Genomic DNA, 22,048 nt, shown 5'->3' with positions numbered 1-22,048 from the left:
TTAAGAATAGTATAAAGATTAAAAATAATATAAAGGTTAAAAATATAGGCAGACTTCTGATTTCTCAATAGATTTATTGCATGGAGTATCTATACAATAAACCTATTGAAAAATCAGAGCAATGTTAGCATACTCATATGCTATAATTTCTTTGAATAAATATTGTAAGTCGACACAATAACTTTTAATACTTTTTTTAATCATACTTAACAATTTATTGCTGTCATCGTTTGTCTACTTCTTTGTTACAGCTAGAGGAACTAATGATATTTTACATTTAAATTACTTAGCCGTAATTTTATAAATGATTTACTTAGGGCTCTATTGAATTACCATATCTGTAGTAGTGAATACAGTTGAGTGGGTGAATGGCAGCGATTGAAAGTTGCAAGTAGCTGTCCTTATTCCAAATATTTAAAATTTAAACTTGGAAAACTAATATTTTACGGTTATCCTTTACCTCTTTAGTAAATCGAATGACATGCAAATACAATAATTTTTGGGCATGATAAACTGGAAATTAGTTTCAATAATTCAAATATATGAAGATTTAAATTATTGTTTAACATGACAGATCAGAAGTAATATGCACTATCACTCAAAATAGTAAGTTCAAAGCGAAAAAGGTAGCGTAGCTGTAGTGAGCTATAGTGTAAATAGTTTGTCTTCCTTCTCAACTCGTCAACTTTTTAGGTTCTTTTCAAAAGAAACTCATAATCTGAGTTAAAATAAGTTGTTTAAACATAAAAAATGCATGCTAATCTCTTAAAGGAGAGTAAACTCCAAAGTTCCTTGTAACAATAAAATCTTTTATAAAGATTATTTTTCTTAATGGATAGGAACAAATATTTTGTAGATGTCCTAAACACAGACAACGGATAAATGTATTTTATTTTTTTTACTAAAAAGTTACATATTAATATCTAATTTCAAGCCCTACCGTCTTCTATATTAGGACTTTTAAAACTAGAAATTTTTGGGTGGAGTTTAAGTTTGATGTTAATAAGTAAATTTATTGCAAATATGTTTTAACAATTTCTAATAATTACACCAGATAACATACTTCTTACGTTACTTCTCGAAGTTAAAAAATCTCCGCAGAAATTATAAAGAAAGGGGTTTTTTTTGACGGGAAGGGGTGGAAGGAATACAAAGCAAAAGGGATAGGAGTAATTGGTTTCTATGAATTTGTAATCTTTTTCTACTTGAAACAAACTTTCACTCATGAAATTCTTTCAGTTTTTTTTTTTTACTTTCAATTGAAAAATAACAGAAAACTTCGCGCACAAAATTTTCCCGACAAAAGACTTTTCTGGAAATGGTTTCCATTAACGAAAGTTAGTTTTATATAAAAAAAAGTTCCCCTGAAAATAATGTGCAGACCCTTAAACCAGTTAATGCTAATAACTAATTTAATGTGAGTTGTAACTATCTTAATGTGAATCTGTCATTATCCGAATAATTTTGGATAATTATCGATTCACATTAAGATAATTACGAAACAGTATGAATCTGTAATTATCCAAATAAATTTAGTTGGATATCATTCCAACAAAGTGATAGGCACAAGCGTTAGATAAGAAGTGCATTCTTTTGCTTAACATGTACAGGATCACGCGATGAAGTGATATTATGAAAAGACATTTTTGTTTCTAAATTTTATAAGATTTTTTAGAGCGCAATTGAAATATTCATTTAAATTGTTCAAAATATGTTGTTTTTTTCGAGCACTTATGGTTACAAAATTTAAAAAGTATTTTTAAAAAAAGTACATCTGAGTTTTGGTTAGTTATTTCAACAACTTCCCTTCAATTTCTTCTTAAAAAAATAACATTAAAATAAATACAAAGAAAATTGTTTTAAAAAATTCACTAAATAAGACATGCATAAAAAGTCCGATAATAGAACATCACACTCTAAAACATCGATAATAAAACATCACACTCTAAAACATTTTAACTTCTGCGAAATTCTATACACGTTCATTTTAATAGCAAACATAAGAAATAAAAAGGGAAACCGTAAAATATTCAACAGGACTAATTTTGTATCATTTTATTTGTGCCATCATAGATATACTTTTTAAAATACAAGTAAACTTTGACAAGTTCACCATCTGAACTTGCATCTTCAATGAGTTTCTGCTTTCCCTTCTTTTTATTTGAAAGTCGCTCTTTAGTAAGTGGATCCAGCCCATTTGGTATTCTTATTTTTATTTTACCACTTTGTCCGAAACTGCCTTCAATTCGTCCAGTCTCTCCAGTAGAGAGTGTAACTTTCATATTGTTAAATAATTCTAATCTTGTTTCTTTTTTAAATATAGAGCGTGCTATTACTGAATAATCATCAGTCATTCTCTCAATAAATCCTTCTTTTTTTTTCATTTTGAACACTTTTAAATTGGGAAGGCAAGTCTCTCGAAAATCTTTTGATGAAAACGGATGCAAAATTTTCCCATAAAAAGCAAGTCGGCATGTGTTAATATTTATATCGATATCTAGTTTTGAACCAATTACAAGAGCATCTTTTTGACATATTATTGGATGCTCAAAATCTAAAAAGACAAACTGAGTAGTACCATGATTTTCATTAGTGAGTTCTTCTTGAAAATTGTATTCAAGATTAAAGTTAAAACTATCATTATTAGTTAAGTCTGAGTTTAAAATATTGAAAAACTGCATTTTTGCCATGACAGTTTCATAGCCAACTGTAATATGAAACTTTGATTTGTTAGAACAGCTTCCTTTAAAGTAAGAGATTTTCTTAACAGTTAAAATTACTCCAAACAAAGTTGGTAAAAATCCAGGAGTACACACAAATCCACGCTCTAAATTTTTTGGATCAAACTGAGTAACACAAATGCCTACACGATCTCCTTGAAATGCCTTTTTAACAGGTTGTCGAAACATTTGCATAGATTTGACTTTCTTTATTTCCTGAATGATAAAATACTTAAATTATATAATCTTTTATTAATTCAACAGGAAAAAATAGTATTAAACATCTTTTAAAATTTTTATGCTCATGGTAAGAGTAGAAAATAGAAAAGAACACTGTATTACATCAATATTTAATCAATAAACATAAAAGATGTTAAGAAAGCATTTTTATGATTCAATTTCACTCATATATATCTTACTTTAAGTGCAGGAATTTCAACATTATCATTTGTTTCAATACTTCCATTCAGTACAGTTCCTGTCATAACTGTTCCTTGGCCTCGTATTGAGAAACAATGATCTACAGCTAACAAGAACGGACCAATTTGATTTCGCTTTGGTATATAGGATTGCGTTTTCAAACATGCTATTAAATCATCTAAATTAAGTGCTTCATTGGTTTCGCTGTCAGATCCTCCACATTTTGAAGCAACAGCTACCACAGGTGCATTTTTAAACTTTGTATTTTCTAATGTCTTCAGCATTCGCATCTTCATCTACATTTATTTTTTTTATTTTCTCAGATTATTATAGATTATATTAAAAGAAATAAAAAATTACTTAAAAAAATATAACTAATTTTATAGAACTTTGTACTTTTATGTAGGAAAGAGGGGGGCACTATTGCACTATTGTATTCATTTTTAGAAGAGTTTATTACTTTAATTGTTAAAACAAGATTTGATGATTGAATTAAAGAAAAACTTTAGAAACTCAAATTTATAAGAAAATATACTTAAATGACTTAAGAGCCTTTGCCTTAAACTGTCTCCTTAGAGGAGAGTTTAGGGGGTAGTTGCTGACAATCTGAGACAGCTTAAAACTAGTTGTTAAATGCTCTCTTTCTTTTTAAAAAATTAAAGCAAATCTAATAGTACCATTTATTATATTAATACTATAAAAGGCTTTATTAACTTATTCTAAATATGCTTAATTTTTCATATATCATATTTTTGAAAGAAAAAATATCCAAAAACTAAAATTATTTAAAGTTTTTCAAAAACCAAACAAAAAGTCTATTTGATGTATTTGATTTGATGTAAAGTATAAAAGATCAGCAATAAAAATTAAAGCTAACTAACCAAGTAACAAAATAAAACAAAATTAGTCATGCCATCTATATGAAAGCAATCAATGCTTCTACTTTTTTAAACCCAGACTATATTAACTTCATGTGTCTTTCTAAATATACAGTTTCAGTTAATAACTATTTTTATTATAATTCCATTTTTCCCCCCTCAAGATTCATTTATTGTTATTTTTTTAAACCACCCTTCTTCATAGATCTTTCTCTCTTTTTTAGTAATACTGGATCCTTATCTAGTAATACATAGAGATTTAAAAGAAATAGTAAATCACAAGTATGAGTTTACTTTTAAACTCTTCTTTATGCTAAGATACCGAAGATCTCATAAATAAAACTGCCTCACTTTATAAAAACAAACCCTAATACCTAACTCATGTATTAGGTAATTTATTTTAGTGATTAGAATAGAAAACATAATCTTACCTAGAACCAATAATTTCAACTAAATCTTATAAGTTATTTAATTTTGAAAAAAGCTATAAAAAAAAAGCTAGTAGAAAAGCAGTTCATAACTAACTTAGTCGATTAACAAGTTACCAGCTTAAAAAATACACTTATTGTTACAATTTTTCTACTTTTTTGAAGCTATTGAATACTGCATTTATCCTAAAGTACCCCACTCTCTCTCTTTATTTTTAGGAAAAGCAGACCAAGAAATAAAAAAAGATCAAGCACATGTGTTTTTGTTATTTCTCTAATCACCTTTTGCACAACTGAACTTCTCTTGTTCTCAGCAACAAGGTCAATTTTGTTGATCACAACTACCATCTTTTCACATAAAATCTCACCAATAATTAAACACTCTGCTGTTTGTGTTTGCATCCCTTTTAGTATGTCTACTACTAAAATCATCATATCAATTATTTGTGCACCACCTAAATTAAATTCAGAGATATTTATCTTTTTTAAATAAAGACATGAAAAATACACACTTAAAGAAATTTCAAAAATGTATAAGGTTTTAAGCTAGCTAATAGCTCACTTTATGGGTTCTGATTTAATATCTGTTATTTATAATAGGTTATATGTTTAGATTCTATATGCAATAAATTCATTTTGAACATACCTAAAATGGTTTTTATAAGAGATGCATGTCCTGGGCAATCAACCAAAGTAAATTGTAATTTTTCATAATTGTATTCTTTTAAATGGTCGGGACAATCTACCAAAAATGAACTAAAACCAAGGTCTAAAGTAATGCCTCTCTCTTTACTTTGAGGATTTTTATCAAATGCTGCCGTAGAAGCAACTGTACTTAAAGATTTTGAGAGTGAAGTTTTCCCACTATCAACATGTCCTAAAACACCAATATTAAAGTTTAAGAAACGCTCATTGCAATCTTTTTGAGAGGCCATTTTTCCTAATGTTTTTTAATTTTATTTTCCAGAATAGACGGTAAAAACAAGCTGTGATGTTTTTCAAGTTTTAAGATTACTCTCGAATACCGGAATAATCAGCTTTGTCTTAAAATGGTAATTAAGACATGCCTGGTTTCAAGTTGTACTGCCAAATAACTCATTTAAATAATATTGTTTATGGAAAATATCTTTCTAAAATAAATATTATCAGATCAAAGGTGTTAAAAATAAAAATAATAGTTTTTTAAACGTTATAAGGTATGAGGGAATTTGTTATATTTGAAAATCAAACGTTTTATATTAACTTCTGACATCACACACATGACTAAAAGGGGCGAACGGTAAAGTATGACAAATATTGTCGAGGTGAGTCAGTCTGCCCGGTGGCATCATAGTAACCATACTACTATTTTAACAATTGGCCTAAATAAAATCAACTGTTTGGGTGCTGAGCTGCCCTAAGTGTTAGGCGAACCGCACACCAATATAGTTCGTGTATGGTTTGTGTAAGGTTCGTGTAATGGTAGATTACAAGACTTCTAACACTTTAAACCTACGTAAAGTTTAACTACAAAAACTTAATACAATAACAATATATTAATTCCTCTACCGAAATATAAATGAAATGATAATGATATTTACTAATGGTCATTCACTTTACAAATGCTCTCAAATACTTAATCCGAATATATTCTTTTAATATTTACAAATACAGATAATAATATCAAAAGTCACTCAAAATGGTTATTTTACCATCTTTGGACTAATGACCAAAGCATTTGTCTATTATAGAACTGTTCTCACTTTAAAATATTCTCTTTCTTTTTGAAAGATCTCCTTTACTTCTTTTCTTATATATTTTTTTTATCTCTTCTTTCAAAATTTCTTTTCTCTTTTTCCCATATTATCGCATTTTAAAAATTTCCCAAAGTTTTCTTATCAATTTTTTCGCAAATCTCTCCCTCCCTCCCTCTCTCTCTCTCTCTCTCTCTCTCTCTCTCTCTCTCTCTCTCTCTCTCTCTCTCTCTCTCTCTCTCTCTCTCTCTCTCTCTCTCTCTGTAAGATTTTCTCAACCGTTCTTTTTATATATGTCCTCAGACGTTTCATTATTTAAGTGTTATTCTAGCATAAATAGAGAATTTTATTTTCAAGCTCGCTAGCGTTTTTGCTTCGATCTCTTAGCCATGGCTCTCTAAACACAGGTTTTACCAGTTATTTTTTTATTAGCGTTTGTTTCTGGTTTCTTACGCATTTTTAAAATTAATTTCATGTAAGTAACTTTTACATGTAATCTATTATTTTACTATGCTACATTTTCAAAAATGAATTATTTTTAAATGTAAATTTATCTGATAATTTAACCTAAGTTATGTAAAGTAATATTTGTTTAAAAGTAACTTTTTAACATCAAAGTAAATAAAAGTGCTATCCCTAATAGGTTTGTAGGAACTAAATATAAAAACTTTAATCAAATTACAGCTTTTACAGCTTTACTAGTTTTCTCTCCTTTGGAAATTAATTTCCGATTATTTCCGATGGAGTGTTTATTTTGGGAGGGAATTTGCGAAAACCTAATTCGGTTATTACAGTTAATTCACTCTTTTTACAGATTACCATAGAAATTTAATCAAATATCTCGTATTATTAGAAATACTTCGTATTTACAGTGAAATCTCGTGATAAATCATCGAATTACATCGTACCTCGAGAAACCTCGTAAGAACTTCGATATTTTTATTTTTTCAAAATTTCTATCAAGGTTTTTTCCGATTAATTACCGTATTTTATTTTGACCATCGCACAGTGGAGTATTTATACGAAAAAGTTGATCAAAAGTCGATTTTCAAAATTTTGTCAAAATCAATTTTTATTGGTGCATTGTTAAAGCTTAATAAAGGTTACATCCCTAATTGGTCATTTCGGTTAACCATCTCCCTCCCACCTTATTGGGGCAGCTTTAAAAGTCGAGTAATTGTGGTAATGAATTCAATTGTTTTTCAACGTTCCTGTTGACGAGCATTATTACAAATCATTTTTTGAGTTTGTGGTTAGTGACAAATTTTAAAAATCACAATGGATATTGAAAAAGAAGGTAAGCTCATACTTTTGGTATATTTATTTTCTCTATTTTATATGTTACTGTCACATTTCTCATCAATTATATTTGATGTAAAAAATTTAACGTTTTTTTTTATATACACGATATTAAAAAGTGTTTTTGAATATCAATTAAGCCTTATTAAGCTACGAGCTTGTGCTTCACGTAAACCTTAGATATTCTATTTACCATTTTAAAAAAAAAAAAGTTGCGCATGTACGCGCCCTAAGATTTTTTAAATTTTTTTTAGTCAATAAGGCAAAAACATTTTTTTTTGTGATTAAAACTTTTATTTAATTTAATTCATATTTTTATTGTAGAATCACAACAGAGATGACTAGACGACCACTTTATGAAGACTTGGAGCAAAGTTCCGAGAAAAAAATTGACGACAAATTCGTGTTTTTATTAGAACACCTTAAAAACATAACTAAATGCCCTGCAAATGAAGAAAGTGCACTAAAAACCATTTTTTCACCTTTTAAGTTCTAATTTAAACAAAAATGGGAAGACGCTAGCCGTAAAGAGAGCGTTTTTTAAAAAATAACAAACAATGGCTCAATACCACCATAGCTCTACCAACTTGGACGATGGCAATACCCGGCCGACCGTCAAAAGAATTTTGTGAATCGAGTTCACCAAGGAGAAGGCGAAAAACAAGGGTTTTAAGGGAACATATACCTTGTGAGCAGTTGATTTATGCTGCTCAAATGAATCAGGTGCTGCAGGGAACAGTGACGCGTCTAACGTTAAAAAGGAAATTTTATTTACACCAACAAAAGCCAAACAATATAGAAAAAGTGACACATCTACTGAAGATATCATTAAAAAGCACACACCATCAGAAGCGTTGTCAAATTTTGAGGAAGGTTATGTGACTAAAAAACAATATGAAATTATTCATGCAGCCAACAAGAATATTTGTGAATTGGAATGTTAAGTGGAATGTTATCCACCAGAAGAATCGATAACAATTACAGAATCTTGTTCAGAAATTAAATTACAAGATCTTCTGGATCACACGTCTAGGCGATTATGTTGTTATTTGAACGAAGCTATTGAAACTTTAAATGAAAAAGAAAGAATTATTTACAGCTCATATGCCATATTGGTAACCAAAAGAAAGTGCTTTGGCAAAACCCAGCACCATCATCTACAAGATATTGCCAACCAATAAAAATATGTTTTATTCGGGAGAGCAAAGACGTAACGAATGATGAAATCGAATGCGTAGAGAACCAAATGAAAGGCTTCAGAAAAAGTGAAATAATGAACGCTATTTGCTAATTTGCAAATAAAGCATGTATTTTTTTTTTGCTATGATTGATGGAAAAGTTTGCAATGCTGCTACAAATACAACATCAACAATGAGATGCTATATATGTGGCCAAACTTCAAAAGATTTTAATGACTTGAATAAAAAAACGACAGTTAGCCGTGAAACACTGAAATTTGGGCTATCAATAATGCACGCAAGAATCAAATTTTTTGAATCCTTGCTGCATATATCATATAAAATACCAATAAAAAAATGGCAAGCAAGAACAGAAGAAGATAAAAAAATAGTAGCGGAAACAAAACAAAAAATTCAAAATGCCTTTAAAGATGAATTAGGACTGTCGGTTGATATTCCTAAGGCTGGATTTGGGAACAGTAATGATGGGAATACATCAAGAAGATTTTTCACCGATCCCTTAACCGCTTCCCGCATCACAGGGATTGATAAAAATCTTATAAAAAAAATGTAATGTCATTTTGGAAGCAATTTCGAGTGGGCATCAAGTTAATGTAAAAAAATTTAAAAATTTTGCAAATGAGACAGCTAAACTTTATGTTAATTTATATGCATGGCACCCAATGACGCCGACTATGCATAACGTTTTAAGACATGGCACCACAATAATTGAACAGGCTATACTGCCTATTGGCCAGCTATCAGAAGAAGCAGCCGAAGCCAGAAAAAAACATTTCCGTCTTTATCGGCAGAATTATACGAGGAAGTCTTCGCGAGAAAACTGTAATAGAGATATTTTAAACAGACTTCTGCTAACTTCGGATCCTTTGCTAAGCAGTATGAGAAAAAGACCCCAGAAAAAAAGAAAACCGTTCTCCAGTGTGACAATAGAACTCATGATGCCGGAAACATTAGAAGACTCACAAGCAATGACGATTGACGATATATCAGATATTGATTCTGATTGAAAATGATTGCAATGACATGTACTAAAAAATTTTATTTTACTTTGGATTAAATATAGGGCTATAATAATAAATTTAAATTGTTAATTTCAAATTGTTTAGTTGTCAAATCATTAGCCCTTTGTAGCGGATTAACCATAGGATTTAATCCTTTAACGAAAAATAATTCATGACAACAGTTATAACCTAAGGATTAAGTTCAGTGATTAAGAAACCCAGTATAGGTTTAGATGCATCTTTCAAGTGTGATTATTTAGTAATATAAATTTAGTTATTTGTCATTATGTTAAATAGTTGCGAAGTTGTTGATATTTGTAAAGTATGTAAGATGTAAAAAAGTCTGTATTTTTTGTTTTAATATATAAATTTTTTACATTTCATGTGTGACCAATCGTTTTTAATACAATATAATGACCCTAAACTTCTTTTTACTACATATCACATCGATAATAAACATAAAATAATTTTGTTCAACTTTTTATGTGAAATACTCCACTGTGCATCGGTCACGTATTTTTACGATGGAAAATAATCCAAGTACGCACTTTTGCGTATAACTATAGATTTTTTGCGAGACATTTTGCGCACTTTTTACTCTCAAGTATTTCTGGAACCTTCATTCCTCAACTTTAAGGCTACCCCAGACAACATTTTAATTGAAAAACAAGTTCTTTCTGTAATATCGTTTCCATAAGTTAATAACTTGTGAACACTCGATGGCATATAGTATCAAGAGTACAGTGCTATATAAAGTGAAACTTTTTAAATAAATCTTCATTAACTTCAGTTACCGGTGAAGCTAATACTGAGTCTTGGAGAAATCGCCTTGCAGTATTTCCATCATTTGTTGTTCCGTTTTCTGGTTTCAGAATGTTGACAGTTAAACCCATTTGTGATCTTGATCTTGTTCATTTGGAATTTTACATTATATTTGCTTTTGCTTTACAATAGGAACTACAATGCCCATTTATATATCATAACTAACACTTGAGGTTTAGTTTGATACAGTACCACTTTTACACTTCCAATAACCTTATAAAACTATTTCTGCAGAAATTTCTAATAGCAAAATGGGGTTGCTTGGATAGCATTTCTTCTATGCAGCTATTATGAAAGGATACGATGGATATATGTTAGCACGATGTACCATGGGTACCAAGCTACACTAATGTATAAGTTATTTTTGTAAATCCTCCATCCACATATAAAGCCAATGCTTTGTCCTGCGTGTATGGAATTGAATTTTTCAGTGGATTAAAAACAAGCTTCTTTATTTAACTTGCTCTTGAAAGAGTAGAATTTCATTCGCGTAACATTTTTGCATCATCTCGCTTTCCTGTTTTGTTTAATTTAATTTAATTTTTTTTAACATGTGTTACTAAATCTAAAACTAAAATAAAAAACAGGTTTTTTACTTCTGTTAAACATCAACAAAAGAAACAATTTTTGATTGTCTTGGCCTTAAACATTTTCCAAAAAATGATTTAAATGTCGGTCTATTTTGGGACTAGATAGCCCACTGTTCTTTTTTTGTGTATCATTTCTTTGTCGCCATCTAACTTTATTGATGGGGACATCTAAATTTTGTTGATGGGGATGGGTGCAATGATCGAGGTGGAACTCATTCCAGATGCAGTGCCGAATATGGAAATTTTGATCTGACACGTTAAATCAAGTGAATCACCTCTACTTACTTAAATAGATGGGTGGAAATTTCTAGAAAGTAATGTACCGTTGATGGATTAAAACAAAAGGCTGGAACATTCTAGAAATTCATAAAACTTCCTATGCTCTAATGAGATCCATTTGTAATGGCGCAAGTGCGAAAGAACTTTGTTTCAAACTCAATAACAAAAGTTCAATATTTTATTGGGTTACCTATTGATTCATGAAACCCCTGCAGTCCTTGTAGTACAGAGTAGACCGACTTTTGAGTAATTTTAGTCGGGATATTATCTTATCCTTTTTTGATAATGGACTTAAGGTCATTTAGATTCAATGTTTTCAATCTAATAATCTCAATGGTAATCAATTCAATTAAGATCTACAGTTTGAGCTGACCATTGGAAAATTTTTCTTTGTTGCTTACTAAATTTTTTTGCTTAACATACCGTGCAGTGTGCTTAGGGCCAATGTCCGAACATAGGGCACACTTAGGGCTACAACCGAACATGGAATTTAATTTTATTTTCATTGACATTTCATTTCATGTCAAACTGTAAAGAATGATGTTTAATCTGATAAGCTTGATGTTTAAAAATCAGGAAAATCAAAAACATCCAAGCGACCTTCAAGCCAAAGATTTAATTGGAAGTACCAATTGCAAACTATACACATGCTTAGAGGAAACATGGGAATGTTTTAGAGTTGGTGAAATTCATATTATTTACGTAAGCTGGAAGAAGTGTCTCAGTTGGATTTTTGTACACAGGATTCTTTTTTCAAAAAAGTAATTTAAAGTATCTTTTATATAGGGTAAATTGGCCAACTAGTGAGCTGATAAATGTTTTGCTCATTTCTTATGTAATAATGTGCAGATAACAATTTTAATACAGGAATAACCAGTCCAAGGAAACAAGGGAATGTTTTAGAATTGGTGAAATTCATTGAAGGTATTATGGATAACATAAGTACAAAGATCTTAATCAGTTAAAGAAATCTGTCACATTCGAGAGAAAAGCTGTCCAGAGAATGTATCTTCCTAAACAAAATCAACAAGTCTTTTTCGACTAGGAAAAAATAATTGCTCTAAAATGCAAAAACATTATGTGCATAATTCTGCACATGGGGTCTGAGGGAGTTAAGAAAGTTTTGTTTTATAATCGCAGATATCAATATTAATCTCATCCTGACTAAAAGAAACATGAACATTAATATGATAAAAGCAAGTACGGTTTAAAATATCTACTTTTGACAAGAAACGAAAAGGAGAAAATTAATTTTTACAACTGTAACAACAACAGCAAAAAGTAAAACCAATATCTATATTATAAAGAACTATAGTACCATTAAGTTACAACCTTTTGATTTGTTATAAAATATAAACAAAATCAACGCAAACAATCTTATTAATGTAATAATTTAGAGAATAATACTTTTATAGGAATGCAACGTTTTACTTTTTTTTCCCATGCACTAAACTTTAGTAAATAAAATCAACCAAATAAAAAGAGAATTTTGTTTAGTTATAGCAAAAAACATTAAGGTTTTCTGGAATTTAATATAATATCAAATTTAACACGGTGTTACATAACATTTAATACATCTTAAATTACGATGATTTTTACTATTTGATATCAACACAAGCGTATATCGTTTATATATAAAATTTATACAAATTTATAAGCGTTTATCGTTTATATATGAAACTATATATAAAATTTATGAATAAAAGAACTTTAAACTTCTCTACATTTAAACATTTGATTGTGTAATTCTTGATCACTTTTTTCTAAAAAAAACTCAACCAAATTAGTTTCTTGTAATGTAACTTGACGAACGGAAAAGCAATGAAAATAATCTTCATTAAACTTGCCAACACATCTAAGATAAAAATCGGCACCATATAATTAGGAACTAACATCTTTAAGTTAACATACATATATCATAGGTTTTTAACAAGCAATCACCTAACAATTGAACCTCTTGGTAGATGTGGCATAGAACGATCCTGCAAATAAAACTAGTTAAATGCTTATATTAAACTTCAAAATAAAATATTCAAAGATAAAGAAGATAACAACTTACAATTTCCCATAACACACATCTAAAAAGATTACAATTAATATTTATATTCAAAGAAATAAGATAACTATAGTTTCTGAACCTCATAAAAATATCAACAACTTATTGCATAGGATTGTAATGACAAAGAAAATTTCCTGCACTATGGATGTTTAAAAAAATGTGTTAAATGGCACCAAGCACATACTTCTTTTGTTCAATAAAATTTGTTCAATAAGTTCACAAGATTTAAGAAGATAGAATGTTTGATTAGACAACATTTAAATGTCTGTAACAAGTGAGAGAGATGATTGCTTTTTAAAACAAACTGTTCAATAAAGTAAAAGACATAAAACTCCGAATTGTGTCACACTTCATTTTACTTATTAATCCAAAGACATTTTAGAATTCAAAGTCACAGTGCTTTTTCTAGGATCACCTTCATACAAGTTAAAAAGTTGTCTACCACCTTTTTTGGTAATCCTTGGTCTTCCTGAACATTTCTTGTTTTTAAAACCAAAAACTGTGGAAGTAATACATAAACTGAGACATTGCGATACATTAAACAGAGACTTTGCTATAACAATTTTTTTTTGTAAGAAACAACTCAAATAATCAAATTTTTTCTAGGAGAAATTAGCAATTTTTAAATTAATATTTGATTTACTTGTTACAAGATGCTTTTAGTTAACTGCTTGAACAATTTTTTACAGGAAAAAATTGCTTCAAAGAAAATTTGAATTGAAATTTAAAATTTTTCTGTAAAAATGTAAACCAGAAATTATTTAAAAAATTATTCCCAAACATTTGCATAGGTAAGTTTTTCATTTATTATAAATATTTTTTATTATGAATGAATGAATATGACTGATGAGACTTACAAAATGCCTAAGCCAGAGAAGAAAAATTAGTGATTTAACTGAGGAACAAAAATATGAAATTATTTAACATTATAAAGGATTAATTCTAATCATTTTTTAAAATTATTAATATAACTAATATAAGCTCTTAATATAATTAAAGCAAGTATTTTTATAAAATTATACCTCAGCATACCCGTCTGATCTTTAATATGAAACAACTTTTCAGGCTTACCATGAGAAATTGTTGATTCCATTGTCCCTAAGATTATAGATTTATCAAATTGATATAAGTGACCAAAAACAATTTATCCTAAGAAAATTTAATACGCACCAAATATTTCAAAAATAATAGGTTTCCTTTCTGTGACTTTAAGCCAGTCCTTTAGGTTTTTAATTAAAGTAGTGACAAACTTGCATATAGTGACATGAGTCCTCTTGACATGAACTACTTTCAAGCCTTTAGGTAAAGTCTAAAAATTTAAAGATAATAAAATTAAACAAAATTTTTTTATTGAGCGATTGGTAGAAACAAATATGAAAGAGATGCATAGCTAACACTTCCAAAAATTCTTATCAACCCATTACAAAAATATTTAATAATCAAATACAAACACACATACAAAAGCACCAAATAACCTTATGAAATAAATAACTTTTATTATATATACAAGCATAAAAATTTAACACACACACATACAAACATACATACATACATACATACATACATACATACATACATACATACATACATACATACATACATACATACATACATACATACATACATACATACATACATACATACATTCATACATACATATATACATACATACATACATACATACATACATACATACATACATACATACATACATACATACATACATACATACATACATACATACATACATACATACATACATGTGTATTTATCTAGAAATAATTCTATTAAATATTCATACAACAGGTAATGAAATATTTGTTGTTGTTTTTTATTTAAAAACCTACATGCTCCTGAGAATTAAAAGAGGATAAGAATGAGCTTGACTGTAGATAATTTTCTTTATTTAAGCCTTCTTCCCTATAACAAGATAATATTTTAAGAGAATAACAACCAGTTTCCTAATTTTCTGGCATTAGTGTAAAGTACACTTATACTCTTTAAATAATGATGAATAAATCAATTTTTAAAGAAGAAATCCATAATTTACGTTGAAAAGAACATAAATATATACTGAGAATAATATAGATATCATAAATAAATAATCTATTAATTAGCAAAGCTCAAACAAAACATCATTTCTATCTATTAATAAATATTTGTGCAGGCATGTATAATTGATTATAGGGTTATTCCATGTCAGTACAACAAACAAAAATATGCAAATATAACCATGAATATTTATGCAATGACTTTTTTAAAAATAGCTCTATACATCTGGTTAATTAAATTTTAGGTCTGGTTAAAAAATACTCAAAGGAAAAAAAAAAAAAAGAACACTTAAAGAATATTGCAAATATCACTTAACTTTGAAGAGGACAATTTACTTGTTCAAAATAAAATTCAGAGATTATAAGACATGATGACAGGAAATGGTAATCAATGTCGGCACACAGACACACACAGACACAGACATACACACAGACACAGACAAAAACAGACACATACACATACACAGACACACACATTGCAAAATTAGCAGAACTTTGGAAAACATAATTCTTCAAAAACAGCTAGAAACATTTTACTTAAGAAAAACTTTGGTGCTTATCAAGCTAGAAACTGATCATGACAACTAGAGATAGGCTCACAATATTAAGGTAGAATTGTTTTATCTGATGCTAATTGATTAAAATGAATGGTAGTAGTTTCAAAGCTTGGATGGAAGAAAATCAAATAAATTCAATGTTTTGATGGGATGAATAAAAATTTAGCCTAAGTTTCTAATAAGCTCCATAAGTAGCCTAAAACAAAAATTAAATACTATTGAGGGGAAAAAAATAGTGACTTTAAAATATAGAACTCTGGGCTACCTGGTAATATACAATTGTAAAATACATGGTAAATAAAACATCAGGTTAGCCTACAGCAACTTTTAATAAAATTTACCATGGGGATAGAAAACTTGTTCCATAGTTTGATGTTGAAGGTGGTACTAAATTTTTTCTCAAGGTTGATAATTGTGGCTGATTTTGTTGCATTAAATTCTTTGGATATTGCTCTTGCTGCTGGATATTCTTTTTAATCTCATTTTTATTATCATACTTTAAAAGCTGTTTTTGATTGTTATCATTTGTTTGATTATAATTTTGCTGTTTAATATTAACATTATTAAACTTGGAATAAAATCTATTTTGATGCTGTTGTTGATGATAAGAGGATTGAAACTGGTTATCTACAACCTTTCTATCAGAGATGTGTTTCAAACTATAAGTTGGTATAACTGAAGCTGTAGATTGCTTCTGGTGTTTTGTATACCTTTCCCTTTCACATTGAGATTTATTTTGATTCAAATGATTTTCAAGAGATAGAGCATTAAGTAAAAACTTATCATCTTCACTTGCACTGGGTAAATCAATGGGATCTGCTAATACTGAAGTTCTTTGCCTTTTGCGACAGCCAAAGATTGGTACTAAAGCATCGCTTTCATCTAAGATTAAAAGTATTATAACTCTCAGATTAAAGTTATTATAACTCTCAGTACTCTCAGTGTTAACACTACTTTGAAACTTAAATAAGCTAAAAACTAAATAAGCTCCAAAGCTTTCGAGTTTTAAAGTATGTTTTGATAGACTAATGTTTAGTTTACGTTGTCAAGACATTTTTTGTAATTAGGAACAATAATCTTAGTTTTTAGCAATTTGACATCATAGAATACTCTCCTTCGTTTGTGTTTTAGGATAGACGCATTTAAAAAGTCAAATAATTCAAGTTTGGAAAAATTTTCTGTATGTGAACTTTTTAAACTAATATTTCAAATTTTTGTTAAACATTATAGTGAAAGAAAAAGAAAAAAAATATTCACCTCTTTTTTTAATTTGTCGTAGCATATTAATTACAATAAGTTCAGCACCTTTTTATTTATTACCTTTTAATAATGTGATGACATTTTTTCCCGCTAAAGAAATTGAAACTGGAACTTAGTTTTCTTTTTAAGCATTGAATTTACATTCGCAATATCATATATAAAACTTCGTTTAAGTTAATGTTTTACGAAAAGTTGGCCACTGCAGTTTTAATATATTTTTTTCTTTTAATATTCATTTAAAGGAGTCACAAGATTTAGAGAATTTTTATGAACTGTAAAAATGGCTGCTGAAGTTAGCTGACATTTTATTACTGGCTTAACATTTATAATATAACAATAGTTATTTATCTTATGTTAAGACGTTATCTTGAAATGGCAGTTGCAAGAGGAGTGCTCTCTTTTCATATGGGGACATCGTTCCTCAGTAAAGATCTCAATTTATCGAATTGTTGGATGTCACACAAAAAATTGACATCTGGTTGTTATGATGATGATCGGACACCAAAAGTTGTAAAGGATAAATCTGGAACTATTTCTTTAAAAGAAGGTGATTTTAAAGAGAAGTTTATAAAAGGCTCCGGACCTGGTGGTCAAAAAATTAACAAAACTAGTAATTGTGTTGAGTTAAAACATAATGTAACTGGATTTGTTGTCAAGGTTTGTTTTTTTTTTTTTTAAAAAAAAAAATTTTTAATGTACTAATGAGAAAAGAATGCTTAGTTTTGAAATAATTTAATCACTCAACAAAGCTGGTCAAGGTTTAGTAGAACAGAAATATTTCTTATCTTTTTTACAAATGCTTCTCAGCCTTTTTACAATCGTGTATGCATCTTTATAACTTCCATTTCTATATTTCATCATCTCCTTAATGTAAAAATTATTTTGTTAAATATTTTTAAGGTTATTAAATTAATGTAGCTATTTATATTTCTTTGCAACTGACTTCAGAGTAATAAACTTTGAAACTATGTAAAGAAGTAAATAGTTTAATAACAATGACTTGACATTTCAGATTATGCCAAAATGCACCATTTTATATGCTCAAAATCCTAGGGCAGTCAATGTTAGTTTAGGAAGTTCAAAAACTAGTAAGCTATCAATTCATTTATATTCGTTAACTTTACTTTGTTCAGTGTCAAGAGAGTAGATCTCTTGAGAGGAATCGTTTCATAGCAAGAGAACGGCTTTTGGAAAAATTGAAATTTTTATACAATCCTGCTGAAAGCAAGCAGCAACAAAAACTAGAGGCTAAGCAAAAGCAAGAACAAAACACTGCAAGAAAACGACGTCTTCGAGAGGAAGCTATGAAAAACTTTAAAGAAATTTGAAATTTAAATGCTTTTTTGGTGCTTTTCAATGAAGCTTCACTCAAATTGCATTTTCCTTTGTATTAAATAACCATTTCCACTGGATTTGTAAATATAAATAGTTGTATATAAAGCAAAGAACTAAAAATAATCCATATGCTTTAAATTTGAGTATTTTTTTGCTTCTCTTTAAAAGAAGACAAAAAATTATTATTATATTTTTAGTCTATACTTTTTATCTAAGTGTTTTTGTTTGTTTTTTATGCTTAGATATTCAATTAGTTAAGTTAGTCACCAAATTTCTTTATTTTAAAAAGTCTTAGGAAGATAGTCAATATTTTTTTGCTGGTGCAACAATGACATTTTGGTTGGGGCAATCATGCACTTAAAGTTATATCCAGTTCAGTTGCTTTAAGATGTTTATAGTATTTTGGTTATATGATTGTATGATGTTTTCAAAAGTAGGTGCTATGTTAAATTGCAATTAGTTGTATTTAAAGTCTCTTCAGCTAAATGCAAATTTTCCAAGTGATTTTTTTTAGTTTTGAAATAGTTTTTATGTGTTAATTGCTTATGTAAAAGTGATGTGAATGGCTTGTATCTCTTCGTAAACTTCAATTTTGTAAGTAAGAATTTTTATTTCTTTATATAAACTTTTTTCTGAAGTTTATATTTTTTTAAGGTTATGCATACATAGAAACATACATACATACATACATACATACATACATACATACATACATACATACATACATACATACATACATACATACATACATACATACATACATACATACATACATACATACATACATACATACATACATACATATCAAACTGAGTGTGTATATTTATGTGTACAATGCAGTGTACACATAAATATACACATTCAAATGCCTATGTATATATGTGTGTTTAGTCATATATATAAGGGAAATCTCATTTATTGAAAACTTGTTATATTAGATTTACTTTATCAAATAAATATAAAATATTGGTGACCATCATTGCTTGTTGAGTCTATTTTAATTAGATAAACTGGGTGCTCCTGCAGTGTTACTACTTTTCTTAAATTTTCACAAATGTTTGAAATTTTAGGGAAGGTGTAAAATGCCAAAATTTTTATTTGCAAATAAAATTCTTTTTACACTTATGTGATTTTTTCTGGAAGGTAAATATATTTTATACTCTGATTAAATACTATTTGTTGCAATGTTTGGCTGTTCAAATACAGATGTGTAAGTGCTGATTATAGTTTTAAGTAAACTTTTGGCTGCAAATATAAAGTTATATGTATTCTATTTAGTTAACATGGTTTTCTTTTTTCATAATCTGTATTCCTTTTTATTTGTGTCATTTTTTTAAATTTATTTTTATTGTATAAAATTACAGACTTTTTAACTATTTAACTATTTTACAGTCTGCTGGATGATGAAATCTTTTGGGAGCAATTGTACAGAAAAGCTCAGCATATTGCCTTCTACATCATGTGATTTAAAACAAGATGTGATTATCTTTTGTGTTGTTTGTAGCACTATAGTTGCTTTAATACTTGTGTGCAACAGCATTATTATGGTGAAGTTCAAGCCCTTCACCAAACGTCACCACTCAAACATTGAAGTGTTAATATTATATTTGAGCATGTTTGACCTAATGGCATCTATTGTGATAGTTATGGAAATTTATGAACACTTGACCTGTTATAAAAAATGGCCATTATTTTGGTTTGGTTGCAAAATTATTTATCCAATGTATCATATATCTTTGAATATGTCTGTGGCAATTCTTATTATTATGAGCATTGATAGATGTAGATCAATAACAAGACCCTTGAAGGAAAAATTTTCTAAGAGATGCATTCATGTTACTGTTATTGTTTCATTTATTAGCAGTGTTTTAATGCAGTGGTATCAGATTTATTTCCAACAGTTGAAAACCAATGGGGTATGTACAATTAACAAGTTATCTTCATGGTATTCATTTCCACGTATAGTTATAATAATAGTGAGAGATTTTACTTTAATAATTATATTCACAGTGACATCTGTACTAGTATATCGCTCATTGATAAAGAATGAACTTTACATAGCATCAAACACTCATAATAAAAGTAAGCCGCGCAGAGTAATGTTGATGTTGGTGATCATGGAGATTGTCTTTACAATACTTGTTGTACCATATGATGCTTTTGATTGTATAATCTTGTTTAAGGGATTGCTAGGTCTTAAGCCCAATTTTAAGTAAGAAAATTTGTTTTTAAGATAAAAATTGTTCTTTATTGTCTTTATCATTTTAAGTTTTTCTTTTCACTTATTAAGAGTTAAAAAATTTTTCAAAAACTTTGTATTACATGCATTATCCTAATATTGATTTTTTTTTTCATAGTGAAATTACTTCAGTAGTGGATCAAGTATTGTCAGTTCTACAAATGTCTAATAGTTTTGCCAACTGCTTCATTTATTCAAAAATGCACCATCATTTACACCATCGTTCAACTAGTACAGCAACGTTTGTATATACTGATATTGAAATCAAGCAGATTTCCGGTGGCAGTGCTTTATCTTCTCCAATAACCAGAGATGCTTCTCCCACTATCAGACGTGCTTCTTCAACTTCTAGAGACTTTATCTAAACGTTTTCTGATTAAACTTTTTTTTAATAAATGCTCATTAATGTGTTTCATATGATTTTTAATTATTTCTGACAATTGATTTTTCTAAGGTTTCTTATTCTTCAAAGTTTTTGCGTAGGTTCAATTTTTTCCTTAAAACTAGTTTTTCTAATCAGTTTAAATAAATCTAAAAAAACATTTCTCTCCCAATTATAATCCTAGTGTTGCATAAATCTAAAAAAAAATTGTTTGTTTATAAGGTAAGGAGAAAATCAAAAAATTAAGGTTTATTTCTGTTTTTTTTTTTTTTTTTTTTTTTTTTTTTGACGATTTACGTTTTAAAATATCAAAAATATATATTGACTAAAATGCCGTTATCTTTCGATAAACTTTCAAATTCGCCTTACTTAAGCATTGTGTTGTAAATTACATAAAAGTAAATGGGTTTAATTATCTCCAGTAGAAACTTTTAAAATATCGTTTGACCATACCTAAACTTTTCTCAAAAAGCTGTGCATATGTTTTGCATAGGATCTTAGCTAATCATGACATTCAAGAACAAATACTTAACACAATGTAAAGATTTTTGTTATAAAGAATTAACTTAACAAGAGGAAAGCAAAACTTAACGAAAATCAAACTTATAAAGTGATAAGTATAATGATTCATAGTTAGGGTGAAGAATTCTTCTGAATGTGCAAAAAAATATATAGAAAAAAATTTAATATCATTGATATCAACTAGAAGATTAAAGAGCGTTTAGAATAATGTACTCAGGAATTAGTGTCATTATTTTTTACTGAAGCCTTGAATCTTTTTGAATATCTTGAGAGT

The 22,048-nt window shown here is 28.5% G+C and overlaps 4 protein-coding genes across 10 annotated transcripts; 2 read left to right on the top strand and 2 right to left on the bottom strand.

The window, feature by feature from the left end:
* Window positions 1-1,779: 1,779 nt before the first annotated feature.
* On the bottom strand, window positions 1,780-5,445 carry LOC145184357 (selenocysteine-specific elongation factor-like). The gene is made up of 4 exons (XM_080060005.2): window positions 5,093-5,445; window positions 4,729-4,901; window positions 3,140-3,436; window positions 1,780-2,936 (listed from the first exon to the last, which is right to left on the bottom strand). Exons 1-4 carry the CDS (start codon window positions 5,379-5,381, stop codon window positions 2,040-2,042), a joined length of 1,656 nt encoding a protein of 551 aa, XP_079916131.2. The 5' UTR covers window positions 5,382-5,445; the 3' UTR covers window positions 1,780-2,039.
* Window positions 5,446-12,651: 7,206 nt separating this feature from the next.
* LOC145183872 (uncharacterized) lies at window positions 12,652-17,404 on the bottom strand. 5 transcript variants are annotated; one of them, XM_090093312.1, is made up of 8 exons: window positions 17,294-17,404; window positions 16,378-16,918; window positions 15,276-15,348; window positions 14,599-14,737; window positions 14,451-14,526; window positions 13,429-13,447; window positions 13,311-13,351; window positions 12,652-13,224 (listed from the first exon to the last, which is right to left on the bottom strand). In XM_090093312.1, the coding sequence occupies exons 1-8, from the start codon at window positions 17,316-17,318 to the stop codon at window positions 13,080-13,082; spliced, it is 1,059 nt and encodes a 352-aa protein (XP_089949438.1). In that variant the 5' UTR covers window positions 17,319-17,404; the 3' UTR covers window positions 12,652-13,079. The 5 variants fall into 5 exon arrangements, with proteins under 5 accessions (XP_089949438.1, XP_089949439.1, XP_089949441.1 ...); XM_090093315.1 differs by having other exon boundaries at window positions 12,857-13,132; window positions 13,281-13,351; XM_090093313.1 differs by lacking the exon at window positions 13,429-13,447.
* Window positions 17,405-17,486: 82 nt separating this feature from the next.
* Window positions 17,487-18,769, top strand: LOC149886130 (mitochondrial translation release factor in rescue-like). The gene is made up of 2 exons (XM_090093317.1): window positions 17,487-17,953; window positions 18,430-18,769. Exons 1-2 carry the CDS (start codon window positions 17,648-17,650, stop codon window positions 18,622-18,624), a joined length of 501 nt encoding a protein of 166 aa, XP_089949443.1. The 5' UTR covers window positions 17,487-17,647; the 3' UTR covers window positions 18,625-18,769.
* A 201-nt stretch (window positions 18,770-18,970) lies between these two features.
* Window positions 18,971-21,285, top strand: LOC145183871 (tachykinin-like peptides receptor 99D). Of its 3 annotated transcripts, XR_016454186.1 has the most exons (4): window positions 19,232-19,841; window positions 20,024-20,547; window positions 20,642-20,843; window positions 20,989-21,285. XR_016454186.1 is itself a non-coding variant. In XM_080059345.2 (3 exons), exons 2-3 carry the CDS (start codon window positions 20,032-20,034, stop codon window positions 21,233-21,235), a joined length of 1,059 nt encoding a protein of 352 aa, XP_079915471.2. In that variant the 5' UTR covers window positions 18,971-19,225; window positions 20,024-20,031; the 3' UTR covers window positions 21,236-21,285. The 3 variants fall into 3 exon arrangements, 2 of the variants coding, with proteins under 2 accessions (XP_079915471.2, XP_079915469.2); XM_080059345.2 differs by lacking the exon at window positions 19,232-19,841 and adding an exon at window positions 18,971-19,225 and having other exon boundaries at window positions 20,024-20,843; XM_080059343.2 differs by having other exon boundaries at window positions 20,024-20,843.
* Window positions 21,286-22,048: the final 763 nt, after the last annotated feature.

The sequence above is a fragment of the Hydra viridissima genome, unplaced genomic scaffold, assembly GCF_058129835.1.
Source record: "Hydra viridissima isolate aposymbiotic clone 2 unplaced genomic scaffold, HvirCarnegie_v1 scaffold_7, whole genome shotgun sequence".
NCBI classification, from domain to species: Eukaryota; Metazoa; Cnidaria; class Hydrozoa; order Anthoathecata; family Hydridae; genus Hydra; species Hydra viridissima.
The sequence above is the reverse complement of the archived record's forward strand: the minus strand, read 5'-3'. Positions and strand labels throughout refer to the sequence as shown.

What these genes read in the sequence shown, in the direction of transcription:
- LOC145184357 (XM_080060005.2), bottom strand. Translation starts at nt 5,381, where the DNA reads ATGGCCTCTCAAAAAGATTGCAATGAGCGTTTCTTAAACTTTAATATT. An exon ending in TCTTATAAAAACCATTTTAG is followed by an intron (nt 4,902 to 5,092) that starts GTATGTTCAAAA and finishes AATTTAATTTAG; the next exon opens with GTGGTGCACAAATAATTGAT. An exon ending in TTGAAATTCCTGCACTTAAA is followed by an intron (nt 2,937 to 3,139) that starts GTAAGATATATA and finishes TTTATCATTCAG; the next exon opens with GAAATAAAGAAAGTCAAATC.
- LOC145183872 (XM_090093312.1), bottom strand. Translation starts at nt 17,318, where the DNA reads ATGCTACGACAAATTAAAAAAAGAG. An exon ending in ACAAGTTTTCTATCCCCATG is followed by an intron (nt 15,349 to 16,377) that starts GTAAATTTTATT and finishes ATCTTGTTATAG; the next exon opens with GGAAGAAGGCTTAAATAAAG. An exon ending in CTTTTAATTCTCAGGAGCAT is followed by an intron (nt 14,738 to 15,275) that starts GTAGGTTTTTAA and finishes TTAAATTTTTAG; the next exon opens with ACTTTACCTAAAGGCTTGAA.
- LOC149886130 (XM_090093317.1), top strand. Translation starts at nt 17,648, where the DNA reads ATGTTAAGACGTTATCTTGAAATGGCAGTTGCAAGAGGAGTGCTCTCT. An exon ending in TAACTGGATTTGTTGTCAAG is followed by an intron (nt 17,954 to 18,429) that starts GTTTGTTTTTTT and finishes TACTTTGTTCAG; the next exon opens with TGTCAAGAGAGTAGATCTCT.
- LOC145183871 (XM_080059343.2), top strand. An exon ending in GGTCTTAAGCCCAATTTTAA is followed by an intron (nt 20,844 to 20,988) that starts GTAAGAAAATTT and finishes TTTTTTTCATAG; the next exon opens with TGAAATTACTTCAGTAGTGG.